General features: G+C 44.0%; 1 protein-coding gene across 4 annotated transcripts in view; it reads right to left on the bottom strand.

Moving 5' to 3' along the window:
- Positions 1-14,858, bottom strand: part of SLC15A2 (solute carrier family 15 member 2) — a 65,428-nt gene extending 50,570 nt beyond the window's left edge. For 2 of the 4 annotated variants that reach the window (XM_017823546.1, XM_017823552.1), the window contains exons 1-2: positions 14,781-14,858; positions 8,636-9,161 (exon numbers count right to left, since the gene is read on the bottom strand). In XM_017823546.1, the coding sequence (XP_017679035.1) occupies positions 8,636-8,702 (67 nt within the window). In that variant the 5' untranslated portion in view covers positions 8,703-9,161; positions 14,781-14,858. Of the gene's footprint in view, positions 1-24; positions 129-8,635; positions 9,162-14,780 lie in introns of those variants that run through there. The other 2 variants (XM_017823550.1, XM_017823547.1) reach the window with 2 other exon arrangements.
- Positions 14,859-21,375: the final 6,517 nt, after the last annotated feature.

The raw sequence follows: 21,375 nt of genomic DNA, 5'->3' as shown, positions 1-21,375 counted from the left end.
AGAAATCTCTTTAAATTCTCTCACCAGCTTGGGGTTCCTTGGCAGCCCGCAGCGTGCCGTCCCCCTCTGCCATGTCGGACGATTCCTGCGCGTTGGACGACCCCAGCTCTGTTGTGCCTGAAGATGAACCTTTGTTGAGCAATCCCAGCTCGCTCTCACGCTGTTGTTAATGTTTCACTTCACAACAGCAGTCCTTTGGCCGCCAACAAAATAGTTAAATTTTCATTTAGTTTTTGATCTGAAGTCATCTTCGCTCAGCTCCCAAATGTCATAGGGAATCTGCCTTTCTCGAACACAGACTCTGAGGCTGCATGGCACCTTTCATGGATGTTCATGATCAATCACTTTGCACTGCAGCTACACTACCTTTCAACAAAATTACTACTTCTGGATGTGGACAGGGACTGGCTCTGTGACTAGGCAGGATCTATAGCTGACCATAAATCCAAATTTTTGACTCTGTGCACCAGCTACAGAGCTGACCTTATCTATACATGTCTTTCAGTATCACAGAATAATACAACGGTTTGGGCTGGAAGGGACCTTTAAAGGCCATCCAGTCCAACCTTCTGCAATGAGCAGGAACAACTTCAACTAGATCAGGTTGCTCAGAGCCCTGCCCAACCTGATTGTGAATGTTTCCAGGGATGGAGCACCTAGTAGTTAAGGTTGTGAGAAGACACAAGTTTTCATCACCTTTTGACAGACTATCTTCAGCTCCTGGTTCTTCACATATCACATAGGAATGCAGACATAACACTGACATGCTGCTCCCCCAGATCCTTTTCCACCTTTAAGTCATGAGCTGCCTAAAAGAGGATCAACAGTTTCTGTACTCCACTTCTGCTGTTTACTACTTTCTGCTTTCCCCTATAACCTCCTCTAAACTGCTCTTTCAGAGAGGCTTTAAGGCAACTCCTCTGCAGGGGAAAACATCAGATGTTTTCTACAGTACAGAAATGGTTTAAAGTGAAATTCTGTGGGTTCAGCAGTGGAGCAAAATCGTGTCTCCATGACCACACATCAAGTCCCTGAAGCCACCTGCATCCTTCCCCTTTTCATTGCACTGAAGTCCCATCTGCTTCATGACCACATATCTCTCATCATCACCTCAACACACAAGACACAATCAAGGCTACAAACAGGTTACAATTCCTCCCGAATTCTGCTATTAGCTGGACAAAGGTTGACACAGGGGAATTGGGCAGGAGGACTATAAAGATGCTTCAGGGAAACACTGAGAGACATCTGAACTTAAGAGTGAAGAGAAACATGCAGCAATAGCTACTTATATGTGCAATAGTGAGCAGCCTAAGCTGATCACAGATCAAATTCCAAAATGAAATGAGGAATAAATTCCTACAGGTGATGAGTCATATGACAGAGCAACAAGGGATGCACAGCCTGAAGTGAAAGGAAGAAGAACAGCCTGAACAACTCATGAAAAGATGATGGCACATTGTAAGGGGCTTGTGCAAGGAGGATTGAAGCAAAACTTTAATAATGGCTACAAAAGAGCAGGCTATTCACAGAAGAGATATTAAAGAAAAGATAGATGGTAAGAAGGATTCCAGAACGTAGGAAGTATGGTCAGGATCCAGGGAGCGCTAATCATATTATAAGAAGATATGGCATAGATAAGTACAAAGCACAGCATGGCAAAGCCAGCAGCATGAGACTCTGGGCAAGCACTGTGAAAAACAAGCAGAAAAGACATATGAGCACTACAGGCCAGAAAATGCAATAGAGAAGAAAAGCTAGAGGGAGAATAATTGTTGCAAAAAATAAAAAGCTTCACTTGGTAATGCTTGTGACTCTATTAGAAGATTGGAGGGGGAACCACAACAGGAAAGGCTTTTATTTCTGAACAATTTTTTAAGAGGCTGTCATAGCAAAGAAAAATTAAGATTTTTCTCTTCATTGGAGGGAATGTTCAAGCAAAACACAGGGCACAAGAGAGCTGAGGCAGGAAATGAAGAAAACTCAGCACAAACAAAATACAACCATGAATTTAAATTACTTTCTAGGCTCTCAAGATGAGAGTGTCACAAAACCTCTGAAAAAAAACAATGGAAATTGGCTCCAGAATAAGACTTGTGATCTTTCAGAACAGACCACTGATTAACAGCAAGTGAATACCAAAGAAGGCTATATACTGCATAGAAAATCAGGAATAATTTAACTAATCAGGCTGTCAGTAAAGAGATGGGCTAAGGGAACTCTTGAATTCTTTTCCAGCTATTTTCCCCTCCACTTCTAAGTTGTACTTTTTGCTGTGGTATAAGGTGCCATGCACACCATGACTCAGAGCTGACTGGTAGCACTGGTTTCAGTAAGTTCAAGACATAGAGAAAATGTACACCCAGGTGCCCCAGGCAATCGGAACATGTCCAGTCCCTGGGATGTTTCTATGTTCTGCCCTTCTTGATAGTCCTTTGTTTCCCCTTTATAGCGATTTAAAGCATTTTAGGAATGCTACCCCCCTTCTTAGAGACAGTCCCTAGTTGAAACAATAGCTAGTTTTGCTGTTCACATAGGTACGTAAAGTCAGCAACAGAGAGAATGCTCAGAAAAAAAAAAAACAAATCCAGAAAAGGATAGCCAAAATTGGTGTGTGAGGGCATGTGACCTAACACAGTAGTTAGTTCTGTTTGACTTGCAAGGGTGCAAGTGATCAATTCTGATTGTCACAAGGTGTGCTAGTCCCTCAGACATGCAATGACACACCTGTCTGGCTCAGGCATAGCTCTCTGTTCAAAACCTCTGAATAATAGAGAGAGCCTGGAAACAGAAAAATCTGAAGATTTACCCAGTCCACTTGCCTGGAGCTGAGGCTGGGTTGTCCCCTTCATGGAGTTAGAAGGTGGGAGGTCCCTGCAGCTGGAAGAAAGATGTATGTGGCGAGGCAGAACTTTGGAAAAATACTTGAGGACCATTTGGTGTCCCAAGAACATTTTCTCCCTGGTGGTTTCAGAAGCAGGACCTTAACATAGTGCTTTTCAGCAGCAGGTCTCAGGGCATCTCAATGAGCAGATATCAGTATCTCCATTTCAGAGAGGAACAAAAGAAGGAAAAACAATCCTGATGAAGGTAGATTCCGCTGAAACCTCTTGCACGCCAGCCCAGCAGTCTATCCTGTAAGCTGCCCTGCCTGTACTGTTATCACAGCAAATGAAAAACAGCTACTGATTTATTGAGCCACAGGCTCTGAGGGACAGCTCAGCTCCTGAAGATATCACAGCTTGCAGCAGCCTTGGGTCTAGTGGAACGCCAAAAGACAGTCGAATCCAGTGTCCCAGTCACCCCTTGGGTACAGTGCCCTACTCTCCATGCTTACTTCCAGACTCTGGGACAGACACTGCCCTGGGAATTTCTGCACTGATCCCTCAGTTGACCAGTACCTGCTTTCCAGTGGTGTCCCCCACATGCTCTCCCACCCAGCTCCCGAGTAAAATGCTGCTTTTACTTGCTTCAGCAGGAGGCAGTCGGTAATGAGAACGCAGAAATCCTGTAACTACTCTATTCCTCACAACCGGCTCACAGGTTTGCCTTGAACCGGGTGGGTCCATCGGGCAGTGAAGGAAGGGGCACAGCTACAGGTTGTGACAGCAGGACCTTGAGGTTCAGTTCCGACTATGCTACTTGTCAGGCCCCTTGAGCACTTGTTTCAGGTTTCCTAACCTTAACTCCACTGGCCATACAACAACAGTCAAGCAGCACTAATCTTCTGTACATCTGGGGCAAGTGGTTTCATTCATTAATCCGGCTACAGGATTATGAGAATCTCAGAGAAGGCATTAATTTCAGTTTTCCAAATTCTTTTCCATACACCCACAGTAAACAGCCTGTTCAATATTCTTTGCAAGTTTCCCTGTGTTAGGAGACAAAATGCACTGCACAATTTCAAATCTTTGCCATCACAGAGAGCGTATTCTCACCATAACCCAACATGCAGCTGATTTTTTGACTACAGTTTAAGTCAGATTGCAATTGTGTAATCGGTATTTCATCAGGGCAAGCTGCCAGGGACAGAGAACATGTAAATCCCAAAAATACCTCTGTTCTGATAAAAAACTCTCCAGATCTAATCCACAGAGATATCAGCTGACAGTGGCCCCTCCCAGATGCAAGCACTGACAGATATGACACAACCTTCTGCATTCTAGGGACAGTCATTTCCACTGAGATGTTAATCACATCCTCCCCAACCAGCCTCCTCCACCAAGGGCCAGGCAGATTAGGGGCTCATCCAAGATTCATTAACTCTGGTTCCCTGCATTTTCATAACGAGCTTGCAGTGCCATCCATTCTTTTCAGCCTCCCCCCGCAGTGATCATGGGGATCAATTTGCTAACACAGTGAGTGGGAGTAGCTCTCACCAGCTCCAGGGGGAAGCACAGTTATGTGGGTTTTTCCTGCATCAGGTCCCAAAGGGACTGGCAAAAATTAGAGATTTTTTTTTCCTCTTTTTAATGTTAATCTAAACATACAGCATTTGGGTCTCCAGGGACACTAACACTTTGTAGCACAATTCATTTTGTCCTGGCCATCCTGTGCCCACAGCGGTCTGTTCTCCACTGGCACTCATGACAAATCCCCCCAGAGCTTGGCAGGGAAAAAGGTTATTCTCTCATAGAAACAAGAACTCATCTGCGATTCTTCATCTTTATGCTAACTCCCCAAAAGAGATCCAGTTTTTCTAGGAGCTGAGTGGCATCTGATCCACCTGACATCAGTGGGATCAGGAGTGCTCAGCCTTCTCCTGATGCGACCCCAGAGAACATGTTGTCTTCCTTCTGCTCAACATGCCTTTCTCACAGGACCCCAGGCTCAGTAGCCTAACTGGAGCACATCTTTTGGCTATGACTGAACGCTGAATTAGGCATTTCCTTTCACCCTCCTCTTCTATCCCCAGCCTGTCTCCTTCCTCCTGGGATCTTGCATAGGATTGTGCCCATCACACAACAACTGAGTCCTGCATCACACACCTGCAAACACCCCATTGCTTCTCTTGTGCAAACAGCAACCTTGAACACAGAAATGGTTTTCCCATAGGCACAAAAAACCACCTCTGGTGGCTTCCAGCTTGTGGCCACCCAGAAGCTATAAAGCAGTGCTGAATGTGCTGGGCAGCAGCACAGCATGTGCCCAAGCAGCAGGCAATGGCATATGTTAATGCATCCACTGCAATCTCATCTGTGGTGTGTGACAAGGGAAGATGATGTTTCTCCCCCAGCTGATGAGCAGCAGTGCTGGGTATATGCTAGTATAGGCTTTCCCCCACTCCTTCCATCTCCTGTCTTTGCTGTCTGGCATTCAGTCTTTAGATGTCTCCAAGTGCTCCTTAGTGAATAGAGGAGAATGCACTGGTACTCACTATCAGAGAAATCCATTAGTGCCAGCATTTATTAGCTTTCATAAATCCATGCCAAAAAAAAATGCAATCACCTTTTTCATGACCTCCAGCTATGCCTGTGCATAACATGAGAAGATCTAGCCACCCCAGTTCCTTTAAGGTCCTTTATGGCTACAAGAGAGGTATATATTCAATTGACTTCGAAGAACATTTGAGTGCTCAGCAACTTGCATGAGATCAGTTTACAGAAATAATACTTTTCAGAAGCAAAGTGTACATGGCACTTTTTCCTCCACCTCCCATTCAGTTTTACCTCTAACAATAAATCACTAGAGAGTCAACATGGAATACCTTAGCATTGTATTCATCTAGAAATATTTCTTTCCTGAATAAACTCAGATTAATATTAATTCTCTGCAAGATAAAGGCAGCTAGAAATAATTTGATGGAATAAAACCAGTGTTCAGAATTCCTGACACTTCCCATTGTTAACAAACAAATGATCTTATAATGGTAAAGTCAGAGGAATAATTCCTCTCTTATACAAGGTCTGATTGACTAGACATGACAGATGGTGTTTTTATTACTTCCCATTCTAAAAGAGGCCTCATCTAATACAGCCAAGGCTGTGTTTTGAGTCTTAACCTCTCAGATAAGCAAACCCTGTTTCATCAGGTTAATGGATCCTTACTTGATTGAGGAAGGCAATTTTCCTTAAAGTTATTCTAATCGAGTACTCAGAGCCCAAATCGTCCTGGCTGATTGACTGCCAGCAATGGGTAAATTTCTCTACTAAGGACCATATTTATTTTCAAAGAGGGAAAACAAGTTATTATTACAGAACCAATTCTATCCTGTATTCAGTGGCTTCTCAGATACTGGCTTTTACTGCAGTCACAGAATTAAAGATAAAAGTAAAGTTAATGCAGCCTTCCTCTCAGTAGTTTTGTTAAATAACAGGAGGGAAGGAAAATTAGAGAGAGATGGCCTGCTGCCTATGGATAGCCCCTCAATTAACTGCCCCTATGATAATAACAGCCGACCCTAATTGGCACAGACCCTTTCAAACAGGCTCACTCCAACCTGTCATGCTGCATCAGCCCCCAAATTGAGGGCTGTCAGCGCAAGTAACTTTGCCACCAGGCTGAGAAGTGACAGAGGACTATCTACCTTCTGAAAGAAAAGCTCTGAAGGAAAACCTGTGCCTGAAGGAAGATCCCTTTAAGTCCCATCTCCTGTATGGCATCTGGCTCCACAAGCAGTTTGGTGCTGCAGCTGCATGGGAGCACAGTGACAGCCCATATGGAGATAGGGATCATAGTGCCCTGCTGCCTTGGCTCTTTGCTGCCTGCAGTCTCTGCAGGCAGAAACTGTGCCAGCCACAGGGCTGTCCAGGCTGCTTAAAGGAGCAGATGAGAGGCCTGACCTCTCCTACTCTCTTCCACCTAACTAAAAGACTGATCCAGCAACTGAGCCCCTGTGAGGACAAGGAGAAAGAGCAACCATCCCAAGGTCATGAAAAAAAAAAAGCCACAGAAACAAGAACTGGGCCCACAACTCCTGAAGGATCATTCAGTTAGTGATTTTACTTCTCAATGCACATATTAGCTTTTCATACAGCCTCACAAGCAGAATTGGTAGCCTTGATGCCCCATCAGACATTCAATACTGGATTTCCACCTCCAGAAAATCTGACTCCCAGGAGCCTTAGCTGGAGTTTGCAGAGCAGGCAAAGTGAGCTACTTAACACTAAGTTTCCTTTGCCATTTTCAGAGCAGCTGAGCTGTTTTCCTAACAGCTCTGGTGAAGTTATTGATGCCTCTAATGAAACAATCATTATCAATAATTTTTATTTACCAGCCACCAGATTTTAGGGCTTTGTCAGGCAGATATTACACTGTAATATCAAGGCAGGAATCTTTAAAACAGTGGTTATTCTGGAGGCATGATAAAGATACAGACACCAGGTGAAAATGGTGTGTTTGAAACAGAGGCTCCCAAGCCAAAGTCAGGAACTATGGCTGAGCTCAGGCTCAAGGATCAGAAGATCCTAAGCTTTCTCACATGTCTCTGTTTCGGGTCCTGTCATGTAGCCTGTCACATTTTAAACACACAGCACACTTTGGGAGAGGCAGCCTTTTAAAATAGTGCTCTCCTTGAATATCATTGTGGGGTTGATTGCAGACACCTTTGGGCTCAGAGCAAGTACCACTGGTAATTGTTCAGACATGGATCAATAGAGAGGCATAACTTAAAAAACATGTTACTTGTGGAGACAGCCTCAGGGGACGGCCCTGAAACAGCCCCCACAGTAAAACAATCCCAAAAGTAGGCATCTATCCTTGTTAATTACAGATGGAAAATAAAACATCAGAGCAGCAGGAGGAAAGGATGAGCTTGACTCTTACTAGGTCTCATCTGTTACACCAGTTTTGTAAATGAGCAGCAGAGAACTTCTCCCTGGGCCTGATGCAAACCTTCATAAATCAGGAACATAAGCAAATTTCACTCCCATCCAGTTTCCAGTGTCTGACTCCAGCTGCTTTGGAACTGAGAAGTGGCTCCACAGCTATTGGGTAAGCTGCCCCAGTAGGTTCCTCATTGCCTTTATTGAGTGTTGGGTCAGACGCCATGCACACAAGTGTCTGTGATCAATGAACCCATGATTTGCTAGTTCTGCCCAAGGACTTATTCACAGTTAATGCAAACCAACTTCATTCATGAAACTGGCTGGAAATCTCATCAAAACAGGCTTTGCAGAGAGATTTCTGACACTTTTGCTTCCTGCACTGGCTGAAAATAGAGCAACAAAAGACATCAGCCTCCTCTGAGTTATTCTGTCAGATCTGAAGATGGGTAATTAATTCACCAAAAAAAACAAAGTAGCTTGCTCATTTTCTGCCTTTTGCTTCCCCCCCCCGAACAGCCAGGCTTTTTCCTTAGGTTTGTATGTTTTTCAGAACAATTTGTCAAGAAGTTTCTGCAAACAATTTCAGGTAATTAACAGCACTAGTGATCTGCAATATATGCAAGCACAAGAGGACACATAGGGTTACATGATATACTTCCCAGTTTTTCACCTGGATGAGCATACATATTAGTAACAGGTTTGCAATACAGGTCTGCACAACTCTCACTCTGAAGCTCTTTCATGGATATTTTGGATACTTGCCTCAAAACAGCCCACTCCCACAAACATTCCACACGCAATGTCTGTCTGTTCAAGCACTCCCAGCCAGGGAATGCGGAAAGAACAGGAACACAAAGCACATTACTTACGGAAATCTCTGCAGCGGGTCTTAAACAAAGGTGTCAGTGGAGTGTCCCCAGATGGAGGAATTTCCATTAAGAAAGCAGTGGAATGGTCCAGTACAAAAGAAGAGCACTATGAACTGTTTAAACTTCAGGATGTGTCCGAGATAAACGTAGGGTACGAATATAAGGTTATTTCTTCTTGTACCCACAAGCAGCACTTGTACTCCATGGTAACATACAGAGAACAAATGGCAAAACAACACTTGGCCTCACAGTAACATTGTTCTGTTTGCTGTCCCTGAAGACTTTCAGTTAATCTTTATCTGTGGGTTTGGCCAGAGAAATGTACTGGTGAAACTCCCCTTTCTGATTTCTCTGTGCAAACTTAAAGCTTCTTGGAGGATTCATTAACTCTTTACTTCATGCGTTTCAGGGTTGTCTTCTGTATTTTCTGTACCACTCAGTGGCTTTGTAAGTGTAGAGCTATCGGTGAGGTCTTTTCCCAACTTGCACACATTCCAGAGCAGGGCTCCTGAAGAAACAGCTGGTCCTACAGGGAAGATAGATAGCTAAAACAAGTACATTGTTGGAGCTAGCTTGACCAGAGACCTGGTCTCTCTCAGACCTAGATCTTCCTCCTTTTCTCACATTCCCTGTTGGGGAATGGAAAACAACTCAAAGGATTTGGCTATATCAAGCCAACTTACCAAAAGCAATCAGCATCAGAATTGATGCCATATGTTTTCAAGAATTCATATTCAGCTTAATGCCTAAAATTAGATTTAGGCTTTGGTGAATGGCAAGCAGTGGGGAAAACTCACTATTCAGCTTCTCCAATAAGCCAGTCTGCTTGTGAGTGCTGAACATTTCCCAGGCACCCCCACTTTCTACACATACAAGAATCACTTTGCCACTCAAGTGCAGCTTGTAGCGAAGCAGGAGAAAGCCAGGCAGGTAGAAATGTGTTACTAAGACAAAATAACCTTGAGTCCTTTAATTGTCTGAGAAATAAAAGAAGCTTTCCCTTTCTTCAGCCTTGACTTCATAATCTACTGTACAATTGAAATTTGCTACTCCTGAGAGTTGGCATGCTGCAGAAGGACAGAGCTTGGCACAGGTGGCTGGCTGGCCATCCACCCAAGCACTCCATGCCCCCATCCCCACAGCACCTAAACACCTCAAAGGCACCAGCAGCTTCCCCCTGCTTTAGGCAGGGCTCTAGAGAGTGCAATTATTTCAGTCCAAATGCTCAGGTTGCTAAACCACCTGCAGCATGTTAGTTGTGAAATAAGAATGATTGATGAGCAGCATACTAATCATTTTAGAGAAGATAAACCAGACCTTCAAGATGCTTGTGACAGAATAATTCAGAGGACATGATAAAATGCCACTGCATCCCTTGAGATTAAGAAACCTGATGCTCCTGTCACCTAGTCTCTGCATTTCCCATGGAGCCAAACCTGCAGTAAAATGGTTTGATAGGAATAATCTCCTCCTTTGGCATTTGCAGGACTGCACTGGAGTGAGGACACTCACTGTGTGAGGGTCCCAGACCTCAGTAGCACCTGGCTGCCCAGGGAACCCAGCTCATTCCCACAGTGAGGACCCCGTAAACCCTTAGGGTCTGGTGGCTTCCAGGCTCCCTGGCATAGAGGCAGGAGCCTGAAAGTCCCAAACCAAGCTTGTCATTTCCATTGCTGCTTCTGGCAGGGAATCACAGACTTCTGGGATCTTCTACTCGGACAGGCCCAAGTCTGCTCCTTCCCTTCAGACTGCAGTAACTAGCATTAAAGCCACATATGCTGAGTTATGGATATGGAACCCTCCACATAAAGAGCAGACAGAGAAAATCAAGGATGCAAAGGCAGGAATTCAGGCACTGATGACTGCGAGGTCACCAAGGAGAGGAAGGAAGAGAAGAGATACAACATGAAGGGAGCTCAATTTACCACAAAAACCGTAGACAGTGATATAAAAAGCTTCATAAAATATTCCTTTTGCCTCAGAGTTCACGCATAGGAAGAAATCTGTCAAGGCAAACAGGCCCCAAGGAAACACCGCCTGGGAAATGTTCAGGCAGTTCTGCCCAGTCCCCTCAGAACATTATCAACCAAAGTATTGTCCAGCCCTGTTTTCACTGACCTGATGTATTAAAGAGGTCAAGGCTCTTTTCAACCAGCAGCACTTGGTATGTGGAGCAGCTCCAGCTCATCACATCTGTCTGCCTCTACTGCTCCATCCCTATGGGATTTCAGAATAGCTGCTTTGACCAGAGTCAGTAAAAGCAAATAAATCTTTGTTTTTAAAAAGAGCTGTGTAGGAAACTTGCCGTGTGTAACTCCAGAATAAACAGGAGACCATAGAAAAATTGTGTCTGGTGGTTGCCACACTGAAATAAACCCTGGGAATGAATCACATGGGGCAACCAAGGAAGGAAAAAATTATCATAACTGAGACTGAAGAGAGGAGACCTTGCTGAGACACTGCAGTAGGAATGAGGGTGAGAGGGATCCAGCTACAAGCTTGAGTAGTGAATGTCACACCCAGGACACTGCCTCTGGACTTGTTTGGAGGTAGAATCACTACCAGGTGCTCTCATATCTTTCTGTTGTACCCCAGTACTACCCACAGCCAGGGAGACAAGCAGGAACCAGGTCACCCAGCCTGTCCCCATGACAGCAAAGAAACAGGGATTGACACTTAGGCACAAACACCTTCCTCAAGCCCCTCACATCATCAGGGTGGAAGATGGATCATTACTAATAAAAACAGAATGTTTTGCTTTCAAAATGATCTCGGAGAGTCAACGTCTGCTGGAGCAAAAAGCCTATTTCACGAGAATTTAGCAGGGGAATAATTTAATGGAGCTCAGATAAAAGGCAGTCACCTGGAACTCAGATTTAGAAGAAATTGCTTTTTTTTCTGAATTACTGGTTTGGAGGATAAATAAGGAATATTTATCCGCTTTCACTTTTCTCACACATTTTCCCTGATGTGTGCACTAATGAACTCCAAACTGTATGAGGAAATGCTTTCAGTCCATCCCCCCACCTCCCAAGTTGCAAATTCTTTATTAAAAACTAATGATTCTCTTTCTGAAAATTAGCATCTGCAAATCTGGGGGCAACTTCGACCCTGGAATAAAAAAGAACAATTAATTCCCTTTGCACTGATTGGGAGTTCCTCCTTCTCACAGAAATCCCAAGGGCCTCTTACATTGACTGTCTTGATTAAAAATGGATTTAGCTTTAATTGAGTAATTGCTGTGGTTTGTTATCATTGGTTATGGCAGAGGTTTCCTCTGCTGTATCTTGGTCAGGCAGGGTTGTTGTCTTTGCACCTCAGTTCAACCTTCCTCAGTCCGAACTGTTCGAACAATTAAAGGCATCATTTATCATCAAAATACATATGAATATGTACACATCCAGACAGTTTAATATGCCAGCATGGGAGGAGGCAGGTCACACACACCAGGATGACATTGTGGCACAGCATACATAAGGAGGAGCCTGTAGACCAGATCCACAGATATGAGTGGAACTCCACTGATTTCAATGAGTTGTCACCACTGAGATAGTTTTGTGTGCTAAGGACACAGAGCTGGAGCAAAGTCTAGTTAAAAAAACAATACATGCTCCATGGAGTGGAGAGATTTACTCTGGTACTAAGCTATTAGGTGACTTCTACCTTGTGCCTCATGTTATCACTCAAGTAGCTAGAAGACCTAGTATGAGGGGAGACTTAGCTGAGGGTAAAGCTCAGAAACATATGTTTTCTTAAAGCCATTTAGAGGGATTTGGAATCAGCTGCCAGTGAATGAGAAGTTAATGTCTCTGCTTGCAGTTAGGACTGTAAAACATGGGTATGTGTATCTCTACTGTCTCATGATTGAATCATTTCTAGGCGCTTTGTGATGCCTCTTACTGTGATCTCCTGACTCAAACGAAAGACAGAATTACCAGCATCATTTAAAACTGAGCTAGAAGCTAGGAAAAACTAGTTCTGGGGTTAATTTTATATCAAGTGGTGACCTCTTTGCCATCATTTATCACATAAGAGATAAATTCCCTGACTTTGCAGCTGCTCAAAAGCTCCTTCTAATTGAATCAAACAGATTTACATTATCCCAGCAGACTTTTTTAAAGCAGGAAGTAGGGATTCACTTAAACCAGTGAAAAGCGTGGGCTTGCAGTAGAAAGGAATTGAGAAGATTGTTTTCTCTCTGATTGCTTATACAAAGTTTCACCATTATTCAAATATGTCATTTCAAGGATTTTAGTTCTTGAAGATAAAAAAAAAAATCTGCAAACCACATCATAAAGGCTTACAACTGAAATAAAACACGTCAAAAACATTTTGACTGACTCAAGCCATGTTTTCACTCCTTTCAAAATACAGGTAGCTTTTTCTGAGAAGATTTTCTAAATCTCAAACATTATGGTGAGGGGGGAAATGTCCATCTCTGAGTTATTAAGACCACCACATTCCCAGATCTTCTAGAGACAGGGACAACTGCATTGTCAGTGCACTCTTCTTCTACTTCTCCACCTTGCTAATGGTGCACTGGCCTGGACAAAGCACATGCAGTGAGGCAGGTAATTGCCAGTGAGTGGCAATACAGGTTTGCACTGCCTTGGCTGCTTCCTCAGCGAACGTGGTCCATTTACCAGTCAGCCAAGGACAATCTCTGGGGTTGTGCTGCTGTTAAGGAAGAGCAGTGTGAAAAGCATGGCCACTTGCCACCTGCATAGGCCAGATCTGCCCTACCTGTCCACCCCACCCAGCCCTCCCTGGCTGAGGCAGACTTTCAGATACCTCAGCTATGTGCTTCCTGCCAAAGCCACTGAATCTGAAACCATGTGCACCCAAAAAACCATCTATGTGACAGAAATGTCTGCTAGACACTGTGGATTCAGGTAGTTTTAAATGGGGAAGAAGCCTGACTCATTCTAGCTCAAAGGCAACCATGTCAGGGCAGAGCCATTGCTTACAGTGACTCACTTCAGCTCTACAATCATGTTACTGGAGTACTCAGTTTCTTGCTCTTTACAAAAGATCCCAGTGGTGCAGAGATTTGCCAGATGCTGGTCAGGCCCATTCACACAGAACAGATAACTCTTGCCACGCCAATGAAAGCTGTGGCAGATGCCCTGGGTGGTTGCCTGAGGGAGTTGGCGTGGATGTGCAAGCCAATGAAGAGCAGCAGGTCTGCCCAAATGGCAGGATGGCCAAACATAGCTTAGACAGCACAGCAAGCAGCTCCTCTTCTCCACCACAGGCTGGATGGATGGCCTGGAGAGAGGCAAGTCTGCATCACTCAACATCTTCCTGTAGGACAAGTCACAAAGGGCTTTCTTAGGCAAGAGTCACTGAAGGCAACAGGCTCCCTCTCTGCTTAAAGGCTAAGGAAAGAGCTTTGGGACCACTGGCTTGGACTAGCCAGTGAAAGCAGACTATGTATGTGGTACCTTTTGCTCTACTGTATTTTTGGCCCCTGCCCCATCCTGGCAGGCAGCGACGATGGAAATAATTTGACGTGTAGATGAACCAAAGTGAGCCAGAAATGGGAAGGCAAAGAAAGCCAACACCGAGACAAAGGATGGGCTTACACAGAGCACCAGAGCCAAGCACCTGCCCCAAAGGATATAACAGGAAAGGTCACAACCCAGCACTGGGTTGTTCCTGAAATAAATATTATTTGGCTTCAGGACACACAACAGAACCCCCTGTCAATGAACCTTTTGCTTCCAGCATGCAGCTGGAGAGTGCTTGTCCTCTGTAAGACCTCAAATCCCAGAACTATGAGTTCACCTTAAATGAGTTTTACCTTAAATATATACAACACTCAAACAATATCCACCCTTGGATTATTAGAAGAGCCTTTGGTTCTTCTAACATCTTAAGAGAAAGCACAGAGGAGAAAAGTTGCACACACTTTCTCAGAGGGTACTTTTACTTATAAACTTCAGGAAACAAGAGATATTGGCAAAAGTTTAAAGGGTAACATACAACCAAAACAAAGCATTCCACAAAGCACTGACTTAGCACATGCTAACAGATACAACATAGCAAAATCCAACCCATTTGGTCTCAAGTTACCCAAAACGTTAAGAAAGGAGATTAAGAGAAAGAGGAGCAAAGACAGAGAAAGATAAAATTACACAGCTACCATCCAAGAGTCCTGTGGAATCCCAGATTCCCATGTGGTGGGGCTGAGCCAAAGATGGCAGCCACGTGTGGCTGCTTTTATACCTCTGGGCCAGGTGAGGGGGCGGAGCTTCTGCTGTTCCAGCCAATCAGAGGCTGGACTGGGCTCCAGGGGCCCTTGACTGACAGCTGGTCCAAGGCTGCCTCAGGAGCCTCGCAGGGGCTGCTGTGAGGGACAGGGCATCACCTCCCTGGGATTCAAACTGTCCCTCCCCACCCCACACACACACCTGAGCTGGTCCAACCCAATAACAAATACAATAATCCAGTGTCTCACATCCTCCGAGTCACTCCAGATCCATGGTGAGGGCTATCACTGTCAGCCGACAGATGGATTTGCCTCTCCGTTCAATATTGATCCATGGACTCTCGATCCTTGGTCTTTTTCCCTTTCCATCAGCTGTGGGAGTCTCAGTGCTCATTCTGGCCCTGATGGGTAAGGTAATCAGCCCTGCGTTTCCCCACTGGTAACAAAATACATTTCCACTGCCTCTCAGCAACAATCCAGCAGCCCACCTACAATGAGTTACTGATTCCATTTCGGTTCCCAAGGAAAAAGCAAGCAGATATCAAAGCCATGCCCATCTGTCGTTGACTGCAGAAAATACGAGATAGCAGTCCCTGGAGTCACAGCTTTCCAAGACAAAGCAAACCAGGCTGCTACAGCCATCCTACCATTGCTGGGAGAACCATTTGACTGAGCAACTCATGAAGGTGCAGCCCCTGCCCAGGGAAATGGGTGATTCTGCACATTTGATGAGGCCTCAGAAACCAGATCATGGCTGAGTTCATCCCTGTTGGTTGCAAAGGAGGCTGTTTCTACCAAAGGAGGCTGTTTCTACTGTAGGATCTGAACTTGCACTAAGAACTGATTTATGAGGAATCTTCTGGACTGCAAACATACAATGCTTAACATTTAAAATGTCTGGGACATCATCACATAGCCATCTCTTGAAACACTCTCACAGCCCTTCAGGCAAGGAGCAGTCAACCTGAACTGACTTATTGTCATCTTGCTAGTCATAAAAAAAAGAGAGGACCAGAGATAAAAAGGCCAACAATAATGTAATGCATGTCACCACCTTCAGTCATATTGCACTGAATCTGGCACCACCGTTTCTCTTCTTTTGCTTGAAAATTCAAACAGTAGCACTTTGCAACCAAACTTCATGAGAATTTACAAAACAGCAGGCAGATGGAAGGGCGGTTTGAAAGGCTTCAGAAGGGAAAACACGGGGCAGTGACTCCTATTTGAGATGAGTCATCCTCAGGACCTCAGCATTTTCCACTGTGCAGCCACACACACGGAACAGCTGTCCCTAGTCAGGTGGGAGTAACACACTGTGTGTAGCATTCAAACTGATTTTAGAGTGGTATTGTTTTAGAAGAGGACAGCAAGGGACTATCCAGACATTAAAGAAGCAGAAAGGATCATAATTAACGTCTCTCTAGTTATTCAGTTGAAAAGATTCTCTTGGAGCCAAGAGGAATTGCACTCCTGATATAAGGAAAGTGGTGATCCTCAGATCAACCACAACCATAAATCCATCTAGAGTTTCCAGAGAGAAGCATAATGGGCATCCTGTGACTGACCCAGCTCCTTTGGCTGGACCTAGAAAAGAGGAAAAACAAAAGCTCCACCTTGGAATCAATGCAAGTGTGAGCAGCCACCATGTTGCTTGTCTGAGCTTGGAAATAGAGTCATGTGGAGCAACAAGCACTTCCATGCCATGAGGACTCATGAAATTTTAGCCCAGAAATATCTCAGTGATTTATTTCAACTTTTCAAAGCAACATTGTCAAGAAAATGGAAAAATAAAACTAGCTGCCCTACATTTTTGGTACTGCTGGAGAGCATCAAACCCAGAGCTTTCTAGAGTTGCTCTTCTCTCTGCACACTGTTTGTCACAAAGGTACAAAGCCATTTTCCTGGTGTCCCTCACTTCTGCTATACCTGGTCATGACAGAAGGCAGAGCAGAACTGAAGGACAAGGCACAGCTGAGGGAGCCTGGGTCTGACACAGGAGCAAGTCCTCAACCTCACGCAAGATGAGTCCTTTTCAGACACCATTCAACTACCGGATGTGCCTCATACAGCAGAAATTTTTCCCCACCATTCTCCCTCCCAAATTCCCTAACACATCCATACAGAAAACACCCTGCCACACTTTGAACATCCCCCAGTCAAGTTTTTCTTTTTCAGCTGCCTGTCAGCCCCAACAGAGCAGAGTTGCCCATTTACAGAACTCAGCACTCTCATTCACTGACACATTGTACAGTATTATCTATTTCTTATCATCATAACCTATTTTAAGTAATCTTCCTGATGTTCAGTTCATTCATCTGCTTGCCTAAGGAAATATAAAAATTTACACCTATTGTAAAAGCATGAATAAAAGCTGATTGGGGAAAGTAAAGACAATAATGTGCCCATAATACTAATAAGCTCACTTGCACTGCATTTCTCTTTAAAGGAAGATTTGTTTGATTATCAACAGGGTGTTGATTTAGATTGCTCCTGAAATTACCACTGTAAAAGTAAACCCACTTTTATTGCATTAGTACAGAGAACATTTAATGTACTGTTTAAACTTTTATGTCTGTTGCTGAAGATGATCAACCTCTTAATTATCAAAAAGATTCTGTGGCAAGAGATAACATATTTATTGCACTTGGGATATTGTTTGAAGATGTTAAAATTTACAAAATAAAAATCAACAAAACCTTTTTAAAATAGAAATCAGCAAAATTGGAAGCAAAATCAGGTAGAGAATTTGTGCCATTCTTAGATCAGGCTTTTTGAGAAAGCAAAGCGAGGGCAATGCTCTAGGACTTAGAAGATTCACATTAACTTTCCAGTTTTGAACAGACTTGTGTGACTGCAGCTATCTTTTGGGTTTGGGGAATGTTTTTTTTCGTAGTGATGTTGTGCATTTTTTCCCAAATATAACAGTGAGAGGAAGAACTACATCCCCTACTAAGAACCTGTCACCACCTTCAGTGGTAGGCATGTGCATTTCGGCTACTCTTTACACAGTTCTCTGGTGACCTGATACTTGAGATGTAGAGCACAAGTTTTCTTTGGCAGCAATGTCACCCTCCTCACACTCATACATATCTAATCTCAATTCTGTAATGGGTAATCACTAACAGCAAAGAAGTAGCTCACATGTGGATGTACAGGAGGAAGAAGTTTGTGTGCATTCTGCATGGGGTTTGCTGTGTACACAGTATCCCAAGAAATAAAACTGGAAGAAAACATTTTATATGAGCAAGCAGATAGTTGTTTGGATCTCCCAGTGTCCAGGTGCCATCAGTTTCTGCTAAATGGAGAACATTAAAACTGGAAATTAATCTCGAAATATTCTTCCTTTGGCTTCAGCACACCCAGCACTGGTTCAAACTGCTCCACAAGGAGAGCAAGATTCATTCACTCTGGCCACTTCGAACACTGACTGTGGAACTCTTTCTCTCTTATTCAGCTAAGATGAGAGTGGCTGGACTCTGGGCTTTTCAGCCCCACAGAGCTCACAGTCAGCTCAGCTGCAGCTCCTCTCCAGGGCTATACCCTGTGGTCAGCAAGGGATGGATGTTGGCAGCAGGGCTACAGGGCAACATGAAAATATCAGTTGCACTCACTTTTGCGAATCATTAACAGAAAACACATTCACAGATGAAAAGCGCATTTAGCCGAAGAGCATTTAATCAGTCAGAAAGTCACTTGAATGCACTGATGGGGAGGGCTTTCAAGAACACTCAGGATCCAGTTCTTTTCAGTACAGCTTTGTTATGAGATTTGCATAGATTTGCTTTCCATCTGGGTGATGTTGCCGTGTGGGAGCATTGGTTTGACTGACTGATGACCCTGCTGGTGCAGGCTGGGTGGGAAGGCTGCATGTTTGGAATGGGCAGTCCTTCAGACTGCCATTACAGACTGATTAGATTGTCTGAGAGAAACTCATTGGCTAAAACATTTCCAAAAAAGTGAGATCATACAGATTTAGTGACTGACCAGAAAGATTTCTAAGATAGCTCCCTCACCAAAGTAACAGAACCACCAGCAGACAAACTATATGGAAGAGAGAAAATCCTGTAATTCAGCCTCCTTCAGTGCATGAGAGATGGAACACAAGAGGAAAATCAGGTTGTTAAGGTAACAAAGCAGCACCTTGGTTTCAGTTCTCAGCTGTGTCTTATCTTCCTGTCATGATCTCGGGCAAATGACTTGACCTCCCATAACTTCAGTGCCTCAGTTTTGGAATGGGGAAGGTTCTGCTGCCTTGATTACTTGGCTTTTAAACAACTTGAGTGAGCATCTCTTTGTGAGGGTTTGTACAGTACCTAACACATGCTCTCTGTGGCTGTTTTGAGGGGGGAAGCTCCATCCTTTATGTACCATTGTAAACAGCTCTAACTAATAAGCATTGGAAGTTTTTCACTGCATCTGTATAGTTCAAGAGGGGTTTTCTCATTCCCAGGCCACAGAAATGAGCAGAACAGACTGAATTCCTCATGCCTTCATCAAAGGGCTTCAGATGGGACATTGGCTGTCTGGGGGTTAAAGGTTTTCAGCAATCCTTCGAAGGCACTGGCATTGCCTGTGGAGACTTCAGCCCAAACAAAAGAGCAAAGACCCTCCAGGTCTTTTGGGACTTAGAGCAAAAGAAATCTTCCTTTGAATTGAGGAAATCTTTAAAGAAGGGACTTCAGACCTATAGTGATAAAGGAAATAAAAACCATCTACACTGACAGCTAGGAGCAAACAGGTACAAAGGACTTTGAAAAACAACCAGCCTTTCATCTTCAATAGCAGCTCAACATTTCTGCACCAGCTGCTCTGTAAACAGTATAGCAAGGGAAAGAAAATCATTGGCACCAAATGCATTAAACATGGCAGTGTCTTCAGATGACATATTTTGTAAACTTCCTCCTTACAAGTTATGCCATTTCTTAAATCTAAAGGATTACCTGCTATATAGCAGCAGAGTCGTTTTTCCAGGCAGCTGGGCAGCTTCATTACCCTTGTTTCTTGCTGAGTTTCCCATAATGCAGGTAGGCAGTTTGGCTAGGATGAGATGTCAGGTGACTGGGGTTCACCTCCTGTCTCTGCTTTACATTTTCTGAGGGACCTTCAGCAAAACACTTCACCTGTGTGACAAGTTTTCACCTGGAAAAGGAAAGGAGTTCTTTTGTCTTAAAGTAGTCAGCCCTTTATAACAATCATTAGCAACCTTTTATTGACTGTGGATCCATAAGGACTTTTTCAGGAGGCAGGTAGACTTGAATTTGACAACAGACTTTTCTCAGCTCTGGACCACATAGGAATAGTCCAGGGGCATATAACAGGCTGACTTTATTCCAAGGCGTAAGATCCTAAACATCAAATAAGCTATATTTGGTGTGATTTAATTTAATTCAGTCATCTCATGTGAAATATAAACCACTATAAGCAAGGGGTTAAAAGAAAGCACTTAGAATCACCATACCGTATTTTGGGTGCTGAAACAGCTAAACACACTTAGCATCAATGTGGATGTATTGGAGGATTGCATCCTCTAAGTGACTTGATTCTTGTGATGTATTAATACTGCAGTGACATTTTCTCTAACTTCCAATTTCGTTTATATTAGAAAAACTATATTAGAAATATAGAAGAAGCACATCCAATCATCACTTCTAATGCCTCTGGTAAGGCATGACAACACCCCCCCCTTTCCCCTTTCCCTTCATGCAGAAATCTATTGGAATTCTGGTCACTTAAACTTCCTAAACCTCATTTTGCTAACAGAAGAATAAGAATGCCAGACATTTACAGAGCGCACCAAGGCTTAACAGTAACATGATAACACATACGTGCTGCTCAAAAACCACTACAGGCTCTTTAAGTAGCTGCCTGGATTTGCAGGCAAGCTGCTGAAGACTGTTCCTGCAGGTTCTCGAGGTTCACTCTGCTGATAGTAACCCAGAGTCATAATCAACAGTGAACAAATCCCACTGAACACCTGACACCCACAGCCACTGAGCCCTAAAAAGCCCCATTGCGTAGGTCACAGCCCCCTCTCACCTGGCACGTGACAGTCCCATGAAAGGCACCTAACACTGCTCAGTGGGGAGTGTCTGGGGCTCACATTTGTCCCTTGGTCTTTGCCAAGGTGTCATCCAAAGATTTCCTCAACAGGAAGCCTTAGCCAGCTCCTCCACTTCTAGCTGACTGTTGCTAGGCCAGATGCTTTCCCCTCCATCAAGCATGGATAGGTGGCTTCTCAGGACTGGCTTGAGAAGAGCACAGCTGTCTTAGTGTGCTAAAATAGGCACTTTAATTTGTTCTCCCCACTTTGACCAGTGAAATAACATATGGGCTTCTGCTCTCTTCTTTAATTTGCTGCAAAGCAGCCCCAGGGTTTCAGGAGATAGCATTTGGTGATTACACTTGTAAGGATCCTGAACACTCATCCATCTGGTGTCTGCACACTCACTAACCACTCCAGTGTGAGGAACAGCAGCACTACATCCCACATGTTCCCAGGTCTGCACCTCATGTCTTAGAGAAGGTAACA

Source organism: Lepidothrix coronata, unplaced genomic scaffold (assembly GCF_001604755.1).
Source record: "Lepidothrix coronata isolate B3197 unplaced genomic scaffold, Lepidothrix_coronata-1.0 Scaffold103, whole genome shotgun sequence".
NCBI lineage: Eukaryota > Metazoa > Chordata > Aves > Passeriformes > Pipridae > Lepidothrix > Lepidothrix coronata.
Note: the sequence above shows the minus strand (reverse complement) of the source record. Positions and strands in the feature narration are given on the sequence as shown.